We start from the raw sequence: 18,485 nt of genomic DNA, 5'->3' as shown, positions 1-18,485 counted from the left end.
TCAAACTGCCGGGGGCGGGACTCGGTTGCCAGGGAGCGGCGCGGGGAGCTCGGGGAGCTCGGGGATCTGCGGAGGCTGCGCGAAGAAGCGAGGTGCTTGCTGGGGCCGGGGCTGCGCGACGGCACTGGGGGCTGCGGTGAGCGCCGCACAGGCCGTGCAGTTCCCAGCGGAGAGGCGCCGCCGCCATTGCCGCCTCGCTCGGTGAGCGCATCCCGCTCGCCGAGCAGGGCCCCAGTGGGGCGCCGGTACCATGGGCCAGTGCGGCATCACCTCCTCCAAGACCGTGCTGGTGTTTCTTAACCTCATCTTCTGGGTGAGCGGGGTCGCCGGGCGGGAAAGGCGAGGGGCCGGCGGCGCGGGTGAGGGGAGGCCTCGTCTGAGGCGCCCCAGGGCCCGGCGGCGACGGGGCCCTGCGGCGAGGCCCCTCGCGGGCTGCGACGGAGGCCCCGGGCGTAGAGGGCGGTGAAGGGAAGCCCTCGGGCGGCCTTCGCGATTGAGCTTCTTGAGTCCCCGACCGGCTGGCTCCGCGCAGTGAGGCTGGGCCGACACTCCCCGCACCCCCCCCCCCCCCGCCCTCTTCCGGCCCTTCCCCTGGAACAGCCTGCTCGTCCGAGAGCTCTCAATGCAGATTCTTTCAGGACACCAGGCTTGAAATAGGATATTCCCCAAAGGGTCAGGCTCCTCTTTCTTTGTCAGGGCCCGGAGCCCCCGCAGCTCCAGTGGCAGTCCTGAAGCGTGTGAGCAAACGGTGCAGCGACGCGGGGACGCTAGCGGCACAGGGCTGAGGGATTTTGACTTCCAGTTCTTTGTGTATCTAGAACTTGTTATTTGGTTACCAGCCCAGAAAACTGAAAGGTTTCAACTTATTAAGCCAAATAATTCTTTGCCCTGGAAAATCATTATACTTGTTTGGTCATTGGGCGTGAGTAACCTGAGATTATAAACCTTGGTGAAATAGGATTCGGATGTCAAAAGATTTTGAAAGCGATGAGTTCACTTCACTGAAAGGTGGCTTGTGAATTTTTTTGGACACGCCCCCGAAGAAAGGAGTGTTTATAACCACTTAGTTCATCTTAGTTCGGTTTCTTATCTCACCAGAGACTTGTAATAACCGGTGTTGTTCCTATCATTCTCCACCCTCTAGTCCATCTGGACCTTGCACCCGGATGAATAGTAAGCATTTCTTCCCTTACATCGTTTTCTTTAAGAAACAAAATCCAGCCCGAAATCTTCAGCAGTAGAATAAGGTTCAGCCTCCTCTTGGTGTTGCAGCTGAAGTCCTCAGTCACCTTTCCTTCCTCATGACTGGCCAGGTTCTTGCTGTCCAGTCCCCAGACATTCCTTGAATGTTCATACTTTGCTTTTGTGTGTCCCCATTCAACTGCGCCTTCTCACGCACACCTAATTTGGAAGGAATCCTTGCCTCCTTACCACCGCGCCCCGCCCGCCCGCAACAAAGGATGAAGTGTTTCATATCCCAACCCCTGTAGCATAAAAGGATAATTCTATATAATAAGGCATTTACTACACACTCTTACTGCCATAGAGTCTTTTAGGGTATTTCTGGTGTGATGGAAAGAGTCCCAATAATACCTGTTCAAAATCACACATGTGACATTGGGATCTCTATGATCTTTTCTAATTAGAACAGTATTTCTCATACTTTAGTTTGAGTTACCAGCCTTTTTAAAAGGTAAAAGAATATTTCAGTGATCCTCAAATGAGAAACACTCAATTAGAAACACTCAATAAGGTACTTAGGTAGAGACTTGGCTTTGTATCCTTTACAGTTTCTTGGGATTTTTATGGGCATAGCTATTTGACTTTGAAGAGTAAACTATCAAATGAATTCTATGCTATTCAGTCTCAGGGACTGGAATCATTAATGTAACAAAATATTAAACATATAGGAGCCATTTTCTTTAATTAATTTTTCATTTACTGTAAAATATCAGTTAATTCTAAGTGCTCATGAATCTTTGGAAATTGTGTATCTACTACTGGTACTTCTGTGGAGAAAGGTCATACCGAACTTCACTTGTGCTTGTCATAGTGGGTTATTGCCAAGACTAAAGTCATACTGTGTAGTAAAAATACCCTTTTTCTAGGTTAGTAGGATAGTAAAGCTTTTGTGAGCAGTAATAAGTTAAACAGACATGCAGGGTCAGGGGTGGGAAATGTGGCTTAGAGCAGGATTAGTGGAACATAACTAATGAGGAAACAGTATTAGACATGTCTCCCACCTAACAGTTTAGGGACAAACTGTTGGAATCTGATGATGCTCGTAATGATAACTAAGATTTCAGTATTTATACCCAGGCAGTGTGCTGAGCACTTTACAGTCTGTGTCCTCACAGCAACCCTATCTGGCAGTAAATATTCTTATGCATATTTTACAGATGCAGACTTTATGGTTTACTGAGGCGAAGTTGCACACCCGAAGTGGCAGAGCCTGTGTTCAATCCCAGGTTGTCTTATTATCTAGAGCCTGTGATGTTAGAGCAAAATGTGATTTTAAAAGATTTGGAAAGGGGAAGGAACTCCTTAGCCAAGTTAAAGTCACTTTCTCTAAACCATACTAATTTTAACCTTGGTTAGAGCCAGTACTTTCATGTAAACTACACTGACTTGTCAGTTTAAAAAATTAGGTCATTATGAGGAAGTACATAAAACAGATGTTAACTGGTCCTTCCTGAGAATGTAATGCATTCTTCAGTTCTAATAAGTGTATTCTTATATAATGGCCCCTCCCTCCTTTTAATGCTGCATACGTGGAAGAATAAACATTCCCTGCATAGAGCATATCAAAAGTTTATCTAGGTTCCCTGGAGCAACTTTGTGAAGACTATATTAGCTGTGTTGCACTAGTTCCTTACTATCAGATGGTAATGGCTGCTTGTGATAATGGCTGACTGGATTAATTGCTTTGGCAAGATCTTTATACCTTTTAATATCTTGATATCCTGTTTTAGTTGGCAGTTTGTTCAATGAGCTGTGGAAATAGATAGGTACCTGAAATACTTAGCCTTGGCACTACATGACCTGCCAGTCAAAATTGTTAATGTGGACTTGACCTGGATTCTTTTGGATGGTGTGGTCTAAGAATATTAACTCTGAAAAGGCACAAATGGTCGTTTCTAAAGTCCTAAAGGTTGCCTTATTGGAACTAGAGAGTTCCTTACCAAATTCCAGAATGTTAAGGCTTGAAAGATAATTTGGGACAAGTGAAATCAGATGTACAACTTGAATCTCTACTTTTTGGAGTGGCATAGCTTTAAATGTAAGTTTATTAGTACTAGACCATGATAATTTATGGAAGACAGGAGTGTTTGAGGTACATTACTAAATTTTGAAGTCTGTTGGAATAGTCATTAGCCTCTTCTATTAACTGCACCCTTGTACCAAGATCAGAAAGGATTCTTAATTTGGTGGGTCATTTGCTGTGACCCAGAGGCCTCATCTAAAACTTTAAATTAGTACTTTTTAATTTTCAGGTTTTATTCTCGTAAGTTAATTGAGTATTCAGTCAAGTTCCATATTACACAAATTGCCTTTACTTTTTCTACCGTATAAGAAAAAACCAACTGGCTAGTATTTATTTTGCTGATGTGTCTTAGGTATTATATTGACTGCAAGAGAAAACTTTGTCCATGCTTACAGAATTTATAATGTGGCATATCTATTTAGACTTTTGTTTTTCATCCATATGAGAGGTGATAGTAACACTAAAATACCTATGGGGGTAGGAAATACTACATGAAAGTCAGATAACTTTTTAAGTGTCTTTAGAAAGAACTCCAGAATGTGGCACCTTCACTAATCATCGTTCACTTATACGAAGTACCCTATACATACAAATCATATTTGAAAGCCACATATAACCTTTAATATTTATCTTTAAAAAAATCTTTTCATACCACACTTCTATCTGAATATATGTAGTTAAAGAAAATTGCTTTGTTAAACAAATACAGCACAAATACTTGAGCACCTACTTTATGCTTGTATTATTGATAAAACGATGGAAAAGACAGGGAAGGTCTTGTTCTTACAGAACTAACTTTCTAGTGGAGCAAGCAAAAGTAAGCAAGAAAAATATCAGATAGTGGTGCATTATGCAGACAGTTAAAACAAGGTCATATCATAGAGTGAGTGAATGAATGACTGCCTTAGGTTGGCAAAGAAGGCTTCTCCAAAGATGTGAACTCTGGAATACAAGGAGGCACCGATTTGGGCATGATTTGGAGAAGATGAGGGCATTCAAGACAGGAAATAGCCTGTAGGCCTTGTGGCAAAAATATACTTGGTATCTTCAGATTACCAAAAGAAGCTTCAACTATAGTTTTCATGCTTTTGTTTAAAAAAAAAAAATAGGGGCACCTGGGTGGCTCAGTTGGTTAAGCATCTGACTTTGGCTCAGGTCATGATCTCTCAGTTCATGGGTTCGAGCCCCGAGTTGGGCTCTGTGCTGACAGCTCAGAGCCTGGAGCCTTCTTTGGATTCTGTGTCTCCCTCTTTTTCTGCCCCTCCTCTACTCGTGCTCTGTCTCTGTCTCTCTGTCTTTCAAAAATAAACATTTAAAGGGTGCCTGGGTGGCTCAGTCAGTAGAGCATCCAGCTTCAGCCCAGGGCATGAACTCGTGGTTTGTGAATTCAAGCCCCACGTTGGGCTCTGTGCTGACAGCTCAGCGCCTGGAGCCTGCTTCAGATTCTGAAGCCTGCTTCAGATTCTGAAGCTCTCTTTGTTCCTCCCCTTTTGCTCTCTCTCTCTCTCTCTCTCTCTCAAAAATGAATATTTAAAAAAATGTATTTTTAAAAAAATTTTTTAAACATTTATTTATTTTTGAGAGACAGATAGAGGCAGAGCATGAGCAGGGGAGGAACGGAGAGAGAGGGAGACACAGAATCCAAAGCAGGCTCCAGGCTCTGAGCTGTCAGCACAGAGCCTGATGCGGGGCTCGAACTCATGAACCACGAGATCATGACCTGAGCCGAAATCGAGTTGGACGCTTAACCGAGTGAGCCACCCAGGCGCCCCAAAATAATTAAAAAAAAATAAACATTTAAAAAATAATAATAAATTAAGAAAAATAAAAAAAAATGTATAATGAAATATTTCAAGGAACACTTCCTGTCAGAAATCTCCTTATACATATTTTGTGTTTTCCAGCACATCTTACATGTTTGAGTTGGGAATGTGATTCTTTTAAACTGGAACTTTCATCAGACATCCCGGAATTTGCTTCTCTGTTTCCTGTATTTCTGTCATCATGAATGACTGCTCTAACAAAGACTATGTCATTGGAACACACCTTCAGCTAACAGATTTTTTTCCCCATAATTGTTTTTCAGTTCACTATAGAAGAAAAGCTGACTTTGTCAGTAAGCAAGTCATGGTACATAATAGATCTATTTCTTACCTTGTCTTTGGCAGTTATGAAATTGAATGTTTCCAGTCACATTATTTCATTTTCAGTCATCTGTCCACTGATCAAGTGCCTTGTGGCTCTGAGTAATCATTGACTGAAAGAACTCAGCATTGGGAACTTGGAATCAGCCAGGTGACCATAGAAGGAAAGCTCTCTTTAGTTGGATACTTATTTGCTTTTTAGAATATTTATCATGCATTGAAATATTTTCATGAATTTTATTCCATAAGACCCAGTTTGGGTTGGGATTTTTGCAGAAAATTTATTCCATAAAATTTATACTTGCACCAGACAGGTATACCCTAAGAATCATTCATTCACAAATGCTTGTTGAGTATCTGTGCTTTACTTCACTCATAAATGCTTGTTGAATGTCTATACTTTACTTGTTTCTGAGAAATATAAAAGACAAAAAAGGCATAGTCCCTATTCTGTAACAGCCCATGGGGAGAGGGAGCAGACAGGCAAAATCATCTAATACTTTATTGAATTTAATTTCTAGGCGCACTTTCCCCGTCTCCCCCTCGGATAACTCATGGATAGTCTCAAGTCTTTCTTTATTTCTTCTCCTTCCCCTACCTTAATATTTTGGTAGAATTGGTAGAGGAGAAAAATTACTTGTGTTTATATATTTGTTTTTAATTTTCTAAAGGTGGTTTGTAGTAAATGCCAGCATATTGTATCTTACATTGTTGCTACTGCTGATTAAGATGGACAAACTATAAAGTTTATGCATCCCAGGCTCCTATAGTAATAACTGACACTTTTTATAGTCAGAGGAGGTTATGGGGACAGAAGATCTTAGGAAAAAAGTGCATGTTTAAATTCCATGCTTCTCAGATGACCCTTAGAGCCCTATAATCTGAAAACAGCGTTTCCATGCTGTTAAAATAATTTGGTTTTGGCAATTGGTTGATCTCCAATTTCATTGCCACCCAAACTTTTGGGTCTTTTTAACTGGTAGGTATAATTGGATTAAGTGAACAACTTTGTTAAACTAGATAAACAGTGACATAAAAAACTGAATACAGAAAAAGTAAAAATAAGGCAGAATTGAGGAACATGACCCCTGGAATATCATCAAAGTTATAGCGGTGTAAAAGGATTAAAATATTTTTTCTTTAAGAATAAATGACAGGGCTCCGGTAGCTCAGTTGGTTAAGCATCTGACTCTTGATTTCGGCTCAAGTCATGATCTCATGGTTCGTGAGTTTGAGTCCCACATCTGGGGGACTCAAGTGCGGAGCTTGCTTGGGATTCTTGCTCTCCCTCTCTGCCCTCTCCTGCTCTCTCTCCCTCTCCTCTGTCTCCCTCTCCTTCTCTCAAAAAATAAATAAACTAAAAAAAAATTTTTTTTTTTTAAATAATAATGGCAGTGACATAGATAATGATGACAGGAGTGGCTTATTGTCAAAACTTTGCGACCCTAAGTAGGAATATTTTCTTTTTTTTACTTGGTCTCCTTGAAAGGTGATATTTATGGGGCGAAAAAAGAATAATGTGTTAGATAATCAGAAAACATCTGAAAATGAGTCAAAGCCAGGAGACCAGAGAAAAGTGATAAACAGGGGAGATTGGCAGAAGTGCTTAAAGTATTTGGGGTTGAAGAGATTCATGTTTCATGTTGGTGGAATTCATTTGTGAGGGAACAACAGTCTCAATTTCAGATATAATTTTAAATATTTTACTTTTTTTTATTATAAATAATATATTTGCTTTTTAAAAAAATTTTTTTTTTTCAACGTTTATTTATTTTTGGGACAGAGAGAGACAGAGCATGAACGGGGGAGGGGCAGAGAGAGAGGGAGACACAGAATTGGAAACAGGCTCCAGGCTCTGAGCCATCAGCCCAGAGCCCGACGCGGGGCTCGAACTCGAGGACCGTGAGATCGTGACCTGAGCTGAAGTCGGACGCTTAACCGACTGCGCCACCCAGGCGCCCCTATATTTGCTTTTTAAAGAAGACCCTAAAAAGTATTTTAAAACAAACTAACATCACCATAATTTCACATGCAGAGACAAACAATATTTTAGTGTGTTTTTTAAATGTCTGTATGTGATACATGTTTTCCCCCTACCACAACACAAGTATATTATTAAATTATGCTTTAACAAAATATGTAAAGGCTATAATGCCAAGTATGCCTCTAGATGCCAGGGTTTTTTCTTTTTCTTTTGTTTTTGCTATAATTTTGTTACAGTATTATAACATTTTGATGAACATACCTTCTTCCATACAAATCTTTGTTTCTATCTGACTTATTTTCTTCAGGATAGGTTCCTAAAAGTGGAATTAAGTGGTATGAAAGCAGGGTGCCTGGGTGGCTCAGTCAGTTAAGCGTCTGACTTTGGCTCAGGTCATTATCTCAGCGTTTGTGAGTTCAAGCCCTGCATTGGGCACCGCGCTGTTAGTGCTTGGGATTCTGTCTCTCTGCCCCTCTCCCACTGGTTCTGTCTGTCTGTCTGTCTGTCTCTCTCTCTCTCTCTCTGTGTCTCTCTAAATAAAACCTTTAGAAAAAAAAATAGGTATGAAAGCATAAATACTGAGGTTGGTATGTGTTGCCAGATTGCTTTCTAAAAAGATTATTCTGTATTAATTTTTACTCCAGTTCTTTTCTCTGTACCCTCACACTTCTTTGAATACTGCTTGGCTTAGGGCACCTGAGTGGCTCAGTTTGTTAAGCATCTGACTTGAGCACGGGTCGTGATCCCACAGTTTGTGGGTTTGGGCCCCACATAGGGCTCTCTGCTGTAGGTGCAAAGCCCACTTCTGGTCCTGTGTCTGTCTGTCTGTCTGTCTCTGCCCCTCCCTCACTTGTGCATTCATTAAAAAACTACGTTTGAATACTGCTTGGCTTTATTATTGACCAATTTGTTAGACAATGATGTAATTATTTTCATAGCTTCAGAAAGTCTTGGTAAGAGTAGATGTAATTTCTGAAACAGGATTTGAAATCTTTGGAGTAGTCTTTTTTTTCTTGAAAGTTGATAAGAAAGTAAACGACATATACAGGCATTGGAGTTAGTAAAGGAGTAATTGTGTTTAATGCTATGAAGTATTTTATCAGAGTAAGAGTTGAAACAAAACATGTCTGGACTAGAGAATATTATGGTATGTAGAATGTTAAAAGATTTAAGGTGATTTTAAGACACTTGTAATGGCACAAAACTGGAGTTTGGGGAAGCTTTCAGAAATACCCTGTGCAGAATTACCAGTAGATTCCTTGCAAGAGAGAAGTATGGTACATAAAAATTAGTATGACTGTACAGGAAACTGAATTAAATGTTAAAAGATGTACATAAGATGGATTTCTGCTGGTATTTTCACCCTCTGCTTCTTTTTTGAAATCTGTTCTCTTACAAAGTCTGGAGAACACAATGGTTTACCCCTTTCCTTTTCTTGACTGTTTTCTCCCAACATTCCAATCACTTTTACTTTAACACTTGATTCTTTGAGGCAAAAATTAGTCGGAAGGAGGAGTTGATGAAGACAGACAAGAACTTGTCAAACATTGTGATTTTAGCTGAGTGATCTCACATGGTCCCTCATCTTTACACCATCTTTATTCTTGCCACTTCTAGACATGAATCCATGACTTACAGCACTATAAGAAAATCACTTCTATTCTTCTTTGCTTTATCCTCCCCCAGATGTTCTATGGGATGCTTTCGCCTTCACGCTTCTGAACTTCCATACAGGTACACTTTTCACAGCAGAGCTGTTATCTCCTAGCTTGTAATAAGTGTTTGGTTTTTAATAGTGCCCACATTCCAGTATCAAGCTTCCCTGTAGTTCATGTGCCCCCTTTTGTTTCATATTCCTTCTTCCTTAGGAAATTAAAGAATTTAGTAGTTTTGTGTATTTCAGCATTTCATCAGCTGTTTCTTTCACAGAGGATTTGAAAAGTACAAAAAAAAAAAAAAAACCCAAAACAACTATAAACTATAGACAACTATAGTTTATGTAGTGTCTAAACTATAGAAAAAACAATCTTGTATAAGAATGAAATTTTTTTACTTTAGAAGATATTTTACATTTGTGCGTATGTAGTGGAAGGGTTAAAGGATAAAATGAATACCATATTTTTTGGAACCCCCCAAAATTTTATAGCAAGATAGCTTTATTTTTTAGAGGAACAGCTTGGTGTGGAAAAACACTGGCTCTCCTAAAATTTTAAAATTCTGTGACTTAATTTATGGCATCCGTTTTTTAAAAGGTAAAAAATTATTCTTTTGGTAGTTTCAACCCTCAGCCTTTCCTTTAAATTTCCCTTCACTTCTTTGTAAAAAGGATGAATATTTTTAGTATACTGTCCTGGCACAAATCCTCCTTATAAGCTCAGATTTTTTTCAGCGATGACTAAAGCAGTGCAGTGCAGTTGCTTCCAAGTTCTACATTTCATCTCCTTTTCTATTGTACCTCCTCCCCCTCTGCAGCTGCTTTGCTGGCAAAGTCCTGATCCTTTGATAGATCCCAATCCCATCCTGACCCTTCAAAAGCAGGATTTAACCCAGCTCACCTTTTAACCTTTCTAATAGCCATAACTCCTATATTAAACATGTGTGACAACAAAGTCCCTATGCATACTAGTTCAGAATTATTTATTGCTCCATTTACCATACAACTCTACCTATGTCTTTCATACTGATGGTTAGATGTCATTAAAGAAGTTTCTTATTGGGGCGCCTGGGTGGCGCAGTCGGTTAAGCGTCCGACTTCAGCCAGGTCACGATCTCGCGGTCCGTGAATTCGAGCCCCGCGTCAGGCTCTGGGCTGATGGCTCAGAGCCTGGAGCCTGTTTCCGATTCTGTGTCTCCCTCTCTCTCTGCCCCTCCCCCGTTCATGCTCTGTCTCTCTCTGTCCCAAAAATAAATAAACGTTGAAAAAAAAATTTAAAAAAAAAAAAAAAAAGAAGTTTCTTATTGTTGTTTTTAGGTCTTCATCTATTGTTAGGACACCTACCCTATATTTTTAAAGAAACTTGTCATTTCATAAGTTTATTTTTTCTTTGAATTTTCTCCATTTTATTTTTTTAAGTTTTATTTTTGAGAGAGTGAAAGAGTGTGAGTGGGGGAGGGACAGAGGGAGAGAGAGAATCTCAAGCAGCTCCACGTTCAGTGTAAGCCTGACACAGGGCTCAATCTCATGATAGCAAGATCATGACCTGAGCTGAAATCAGAAGTTGCACACTTAAACTAACTGAGCCACCCGGGCACCCCTCATAAAGTTGTTTATTATGCAACTTAAGATATAGACCCTATACAGATGTCATTAAAAGAAAATTTTGAAGTTGTCTTCTATTTAGGAAACAAGCCTGTGTTTCCAAGTCATGTGATTTATATGCTCTCATATCAGCAATCAGCACAGTTTCTGCTTTGGTGTGTAACTAGTAAGTTGTTTCCCACTATGTGTTCAAAATAGAGTTCTGTTATGTTCTCAGCTCTGCTGTGTGAATTGGATGTTGACTGGTTTGCAGCTTGGGAAAATATACTGCTCACAAGTCTATTAGGAAAAAAAACAGGCAGCCTTACAAATGGCATCTCCTGCTAGCCTTTCATCGCATTTGTTACATGTCTGGTTGTATCTGCTGTTGGTTTGTTTTTCTGCTTCCTCAGAGTCTCACTTTCAGTTGAGTGCTTCAGTCTGGGTGAAAGGTAGCAGCACAGGAAGCATTTCCCTTGGCCCATTCCCAGGCAGCACCAAGTGTGAGTCTCTTCAGGTGGAAAACTCATCATTTTGTATTTAAAATGCAAGTATTTCAGTGTCTGTGCTTCAGATTAATTGCTGAGTACATATATTTTCCAGTTTTATCTTGTTTTCACTCATATTTCTGTAGACTAAAATTTCATTTATTAGAATCTCAAAATGGAGGGGTTTTTTTTTTACTTATTTTTTACTTTTTAAGTTTTATTTATTTTGAGATGAAGGAAGGGAGAGAGAGAGAGAGAGCATGCATGCACACAAGCAGGGCAGGGGCAAAGAGAGAGGGGGAGAAGGAGAATCCTAAGCAGGTCAGTGTGGAACCCAATGTGGGGCTTGAACTCAGGAACTTTTGAGATCATGACCTGAGCCAAAATCAAGAGTAGTTTAATTGACTGAGCCACCCAGGCGCCCCATTGTGTTTATTTTAATTAAGCCTTTTAAGAAATAAATATTGCCTTTTAGTGTAAGAAAAGCTAAGAATCCAAAGGATGGAAAGATGACTAGTGAAGACAAATTGCACACAATTTGATTAATTTGTATTTAGGATTTCTTCTAAATAAGTTGAACACTGAAAGTGTTTAGCAAAATATGTGTATACATACATGTGTGTGTTTCTATATTGCAGATATATAGTTTTTTTATACCAAAGAAAAAGTAGTATTTGGTAAGAATGTTCAGTAGTCCATGTACTTCTGTCATTAGTTAAGCTACTTTTCTTCTTTTCCCTTTCCTATACCTGCCTTCATCCCATAATAATATACCCCCAGATTAACTATGTCAGTGAACTCTGAGAACTTTTGAACAGGCATGGTTGCTCTAAGTGCAGCATTTATAAACTAATCTATTCCAGATGTGATGGCCATCAGGAATTTAGTAAGCTAGATTAAGTTGCCAAATCATGTTTGAATAGTGAACTGAACACTATACATATTAGACTGAAGAGAAAAAAAAAAACACCAAAGCTAATGATAAAAATGGGGCAGGGGTGTGATTTCAAGGGAAAGGATGAAATGAATTGTACTCAATAAATGTTGACTGATTGTGCCAAACACCGTTTTAGGTGCTGGGTGGTGTTACAGGGCTAAAACACAGATGAGCAAAGTTTGTGCCCTAAAGGTATACTGAGACCTGTAGTTATAATAAGGGTGTGTGTGTGTGTGTGTGTGTGTGTGTGTGTGTGTGTGTGCGCTGAGATAAATGTAGTTGCAACAGCTGTAATAAATGCTGTTAGAGCCATGTAGGGGGTGAGTGGATAAAGGGCACCTAATCCAGCCTGAAAAACTGAAAAGGTCAAGAATTTGCATTTTAGTGGGGACAAGGAGTTCTCAGGCAGATGTGGAGAGGGCATTCCAAAGAGAGCAGCAGAGAGGTACAGAAGTGAGAATATGTGGTACATTTGGGTATAACTTTTCTCTCAGGGTGTTTGAAAGGTAATGGAATCTGAGGTGAGTAGCAAGGAAGAGCAGCTTTGTTCATCAGGGGCTTTATTTTATTTGCCTCATCCTGATTTTAAACAAGCTAATGTCTTGATCTGGTTTGCCCAAGCTAAATGGGTCCCCTAGACATAAATAAACTCTCTCATGTGAGAGAGTTCATGATATTTCTAGTATCATTGTAGAAGGCTATTTTCTAGTTTGGAGGTTAATGATTTATATGTTAATTTTTTTTAAGTTTATTTCTTTGAGGGGGTGGGGAGAGGCAGAGAGAGGGAGAGAGAATCCCAAGCAGGCTCCACGCTCAGTGTAGAGTCCAACGTGGGGCTCAAACTCACAAAACAGTGAGATCATGACCTGAGCCAAAACCAAGAGTTGGATGCCTAACTCATTGAACCACCAGGCACCCCTATGTGTTAAATTTTAAAGGATAGTGAAATAATTCTTTTGTTGTGAAAGTCTCAAAGTACTCTACAAATTGTAGCTCGTTCCGCCAAATATTTTAACACTTAGCCTCACACTGCATTTGATCATTCCCATATAAGCAAGTAGCATTAGGCATTGAGCAGGTACACAATGATAGCAAAATGGATAACAATAGAGAGGAGAATGCATGTAAAACTCTGCAATTGGAGAATGGTATCTGGAGCAGAGCTGAAATAAGGCATATCTCTGTTCCATGACTTTCTACATTCACTTTCCCTTTAGGTGCTCTAAAACCTTATTATTCAAAGTGTAGTCCAAGAACCAGCAGCATCACCTGGGAACTTGGAAATGCAGAGTCCCATGCCCAGCCCCAGCCCTACTGAATCAGAGTCTGCAGTTTAATAAGATCCTTAGGTGATTCCTGTTCATCTTAGAGTTTGAGAAGCACCATTCTAAAGAACAAATCTAAGCGTTTGCAAAGTTCTTTAGTTAACTGAGCTTTCTGACTTTACTGTTTCACAGTCTTGACTTGGGACAGTAAGCTTTTTGAAAATGGATATCAAGGTTACTAGCAATTATTATGTTTTCTTTTTCCCAGTGGGTGGATAGAGGTTAGAAATGCAGATTCTGGAGTCAGATTGCCTGGGTTCAAATCCTGGCTCTGCCACTTCTGCATAATTTCTTCATTCGTTGAGGGCAACTACAATGAGCAAAGGGGTATCCCACCACCCCGCTGATCTGTGGTGGAGGTTTAGTTGAGTTAGAAATAAGCCTTTGTTGTGTGTTTGGGGGGTAATTTTTGTCAGTATTATTTATTGTATTCATGATTTCTTGGTCTTAACTGAGCCATCAATTATTGAAAAGAAGGTAGTGTTTGGGAAACTTTTCAACTTTAGTAAAGAAATGTTCTTACTAATGAATAATAGACCTTTTGGCTTCACTGTAAAAAGGTGTATAAGTAGATTTAAAAGTGATGGCAAATCTCATTAAATTATAACCTACTAAGAAGTAGTAGGAACATTTTACTATCAGAGCTTAGAGACTTTTACCAGTGCTCTGATCTTGTTTTCTACAGGGGGCAGCTGGCATTTTATGCTATGTGGGAGCCTATGTCTTTATCACTTACGATGACTATGACCACTTCTTTGAAGATGTGTACACTCTCATCCCTGCTGTAGTGATCATAGCTGTAGGAGCCCTGCTTTTCATCATTGGGCTAATTGGCTGCTGTGCCACAATCCGAGAAAGCCGCTGCGGACTTGCCACAGTAAGTTAGCACTTTATTGACTGCATGTGTCATCATAATATGTGGGAATATTTCATTTGTGTTACTGGCTTGAATTGAACATAAAATTCCATAGACTCTTTGGCTCTTATAATTGGAACAGAATTAGCACTTGTCTTCTAGCAGTTACCTCTGGTAACTGTTTTTTATCAGTTTTTTAAATTTGTATTTAATTTTTGACAATGTTTTCTTCTTTACAGTTTGTCATCATCCTCCTTTTGGTTTTTGTCACAGAAGTTGTTGTAGTGGTTTTGGGATACGTTTACAGAGCAAAGGTATGTTGTCTACTCTAGTTCATGTTTTAAAAGGCAGTTTAAGTGTTTCGGGTGAAATAGAACAAACTCATTTTATCAAAGTAAACATTTTCTTATGCCTTAACTCCAGTTTAGTCACTGCTTTAAAAACCTAAAGTTGGGGCGCCTGGGTGGCGCAGTCGGTTAAGCGTCCGACTTCAGCCAGGTCATGATCTTGCGGTCCGTGAGTTCAAGCCCCGCGTCAGGCTCTGGGCTGATGGCTCAGAGCCTGGAGCCTGTTTCCGATTCTGTGTCTCCCTCTCTCTCTGCCCCTCCCCTGTTCATGCTCTGTCTCTCTCTGTCCCAAAAATGAAAAAAAAAATAAAAACGTTGAAAAAAAAAATTAAAAAAAAAAAACCTAAAGTTGGGGTACCTGGGTGACTCAGTCAGTTAAGTGTTTAACTCTTGATTTCTGCTCAGGTCATCATCTCACAGTTTGTGAGATCAAGCCCCGTGTTGGGATTCTCTCTCCTGCTCTCTCTGCCCCTCCCCTTCTCACTCTCTCACTCCAAAAAAATGAATAAACTTAAAAAAAATCTGAAGTTAATTAGAAATTGCACAGAGAGAAGGCCCTGGGTGACTCAGTCACTTGAGCATCTGACTTCAGCGCAGTCATGATCTCACAGTTTGTGAGTTCGAGTCCCACATCAGATTGGCTGCTGTCAGCACAGAGCCCGCTTCAGCTCTTTTGTCCACATCTCCTTTATCTGCCCCTCCCTCAGAAATAAATAAACATTAAAAAAAAGAAAGAAAGAAATTGCATACAGAACAGATTGGTGGTTGCCAGATGTGGGGGCTTTGGCGAAATGGGTGAAAGGAGTCAAAAGGTATAAACTTCCAGTTATAAAGTAAGTCAGTCATGGGGATGTAATGTACAGCATGGCAACTAAGTTAATAATACTGTAATGCATATATGAAAGTTGATAAGGGAGTAACTTTTAAAAGTTCTCTCATCACGATAAAAATTTTTTATAATTATGTATGGTAAAGGAGTTAATTAGACTTATTGTGATCATTTTGCCATATAAAAAGATTGAACCATGCTGAAACTAATGTTAGATGTCAATTATACCTCAATTTAAAAAAAAGAAAAGAAAAAATACATGTAGTGAACACACAAGTCCAGTTTCCTGGCTTAATAAAGAGTACATACTAGAGAACTGAGCTTTTGTTTTATGTTTAAGAATACTGCTACATTTCAGGCTCTTTTTTCTGAATAGTTCTTTCCATTGAAGTTACCTATATAGGTGTCAAAAGGTTGTGTTTAATGTGGATTCTGATCTCAGGAAGTCTCCTGTAAGCTTATTTGATTGTTTATTTCAGTTTTAAAGTATTTTTCTGCTACAGTAATTTTTTTCTACAATGTGTCATGTGCTGTGTCAGTTGGGGTCTTGTGAGAAGCAGATGCAAAGATGGAATTCAGTATACGTGGATTCTGTTAGAGGAAAGGTCTGTGAGAGAACATGGGGAAGGAACCAGGTCTGACTGAGAACTGTTAGGCCTGATACAAGTGTAATCCCAAGTACTTGTTAGTGTAATTGTGTGGTTAATTAAATATTGATGAAGTCTAAGAAAATGAGTACATGAAAAAAAGAAAATTGAATAATTTGAAGAGACTTGGTAAAAACAAGTCACTACAACTTTTTTTTTTCAGTTTCATTACTTAGAGAGAGAGTGTGTGTGTAGTGGGAGAGGGGCAGAGAAAGAGGGAAAGAATCCCCAGGAGGCTCTGTGCTGTCAGTGCCGAGTCAGACTCGAGCTCTGTCTCACAAACTGTTAGATTGTGACCTGAGCCAGAATCAAGAGTCGGACGCTTAACCAACTGGGCCACCCAGGCCCAATCACTAAAACATTAGTGATTTAGTCAATCACTAAAACATTTTTGATCAAATCAGCTATGAGTACAATTACTGTAAAAATTTAGGGGAAATTTATTAATAATTAGTAGAATTCTACACTTTGATTGTGTTGCAATGTCTCTGCAGTGTAAAGAAACCCAAACTGGAAGTCACTGTCAATGTACTAAGGATGTGATTTGTGCAGAACAAATGATAAAGAGCTCTAATCAGTGGATCCTATGCAAAGCAAAGACAGGCTTGTATTTTAAAATTGGTGTGAAATACACATTTCTGTGCTTTAAGCTAAATGAAAATGTTCATTTTTTTAAAGTTTTATTTATTTATTTTTGAGGGAGAAACAGAGAGGGCACAAGCAGGGGAGGAGCAGAGAGGGAGGGAGAGAAAGAATCCTAAGCTGTCTCTGCACTGTCAGCACAGAGCCTGACGCGAGTCTCGAACTCACAACTGAGATCATGACCTGAGCTGAAATCAAGAGTTGGACACTTAATTGACTGAGCCACCCAGGTGCCCTGAAAATATGTACTTTTTCTAAAAGCCTGTGATTTTCTAAAAGCCTGTACTTTTTCTAAAAGCCTCAGTTAACCAACCAACTACTCCTGACCATGCATGGGAGGCTTCTCCGTTTGTTAACTATAGTACAACTGCATTTACCACTAATTTTTACATGTAGGATAATAATGAAAACAACAACAACAATATGTTCCTTGGATGGAGAGAGTATGTGAAAGTCAGTTTAGGGTCATGGTTAGGTCCTTTCATTCCACAAATATTCGAGAGGAATGGTTTTAGAACCTTGTCAAAATCATAGATGGCCTACTTGGATTTCACATCTGTATTTGACAAACATATGTATATGGGTACCCATATATATACACCCAGTTGACCTTTGAACAACATGGGTTTTATATGTATAAATTAATGAATTATATGACATAAATTTCTGAACTCAGGGTAGAGATCAGCCAAAGGGTTTTCTTACTGTTTCATATAGTCTCTACCCAAGACATGCTAGGGAATATTCAGCTATCATCTATATTACATTTCAGCTCTCTGTTGAAGGAAGGATTCATTTTAAAATTTGATTCATCCAGGCCTACCTCTAACCCCAGACTATTACATTTGATTGATTTGTTCATACAGAATTTCCAGCTAATCCTTAACTGAACTTTATAGGCATACCCTAGTGACTGTTCCACATGAGGGAGATGTTGTAGCCCTTTGTAAAATCCTTCTGGAACTTAAATTAGAGGCTGTTGTAATACCTGATCATAATTCACTTTCCTCATTTGAGGCAGGAATTTGAAACATTAAATCAACAAGCAAGTAATAACTTTTGGACAAGATAGTTTTCTGTTTCCCCCTTGTTGAATTCTGTTACAGTGTATCTTTTAAAGATCTAGCCTGGGGGGGCGCCTGGGTGGCGCAGTCGGTTAAGCGTCCAACTTCAGCCAGGTCACGATCTCGCCGTCCGTGAGTTCGAGCCCCGCGTCGGGCTCTGGGCTGATGGCTCAGAGCCTGGAGCCTGTTTCCGATTCTGTGTCTCCCTCTCTCTCTGCCCCTCCCCCGTTCATGCTCTGTCTCTCTCTGTTCCAAAAATAAATAAACGTTGAAAAAAAAAATTAAAAAAAAAAAAGATCTAGCCTGGGGACTCCAAACTTCTTAAGGGCAAGGCAGTCATCTTTGACTGTCCAGCAGTGGCAAGACACCTGGCATAATAAATGTTAATGAATTTATGGATCTGTTGAATGAAAAAAAAAATTACAAGTCAAGACTTCTAATCTTATTTAATATAGCGAAGTGTTCTACTATTCTAACTTGTGAGTATTTAACTTTCTTTAAATTACCTCAGAATGAGAAGTTTGTTCAGATTTCCTCAGCCCATAAATTCCCGGTATGGAAGGGGGAAATACACATTTTCTGATTTCTTTTTTAGAGCGAAATTGAGGACTTCATTTTCCATTGCCACTTTAAAAAAAAAAAAAAAAAGCCTTTGTTCTGGACATAGAAAAAGGTGATTATGAGTTGAGATCCTACCTTCTGTGCCCATCCTGATGAAT

At 39.6% G+C, this 18,485-nt stretch overlaps 1 protein-coding gene across 1 annotated transcript in view; it reads left to right on the top strand.

The window, feature by feature from the left end:
• Positions 1-2: 2 nt before the first annotated feature.
• The window catches only part of TSPAN3 (tetraspanin 3), a 30,227-nt gene continuing 11,744 nt past the window's right edge, over positions 3-18,485 (top strand). Inside the window, exons 1-3 of the mRNA XM_045448996.1 lie at positions 3-313; positions 14,067-14,258; positions 14,477-14,551. Of these exons, the coding sequence (XP_045304952.1) occupies positions 251-313; positions 14,067-14,258; positions 14,477-14,551 (330 nt within the window). The 5' untranslated portion in view covers positions 3-250. The remainder of the gene's footprint in view (positions 314-14,066; positions 14,259-14,476; positions 14,552-18,485) is intronic.

The sequence above is a fragment of the Leopardus geoffroyi genome, chromosome B3, assembly GCF_018350155.1.
Source record: "Leopardus geoffroyi isolate Oge1 chromosome B3, O.geoffroyi_Oge1_pat1.0, whole genome shotgun sequence".
Classification (NCBI taxonomy): domain Eukaryota; kingdom Metazoa; phylum Chordata; class Mammalia; order Carnivora; family Felidae; genus Leopardus; species Leopardus geoffroyi.
This window is presented reverse-complemented; position numbering and strand designations above follow the sequence as displayed.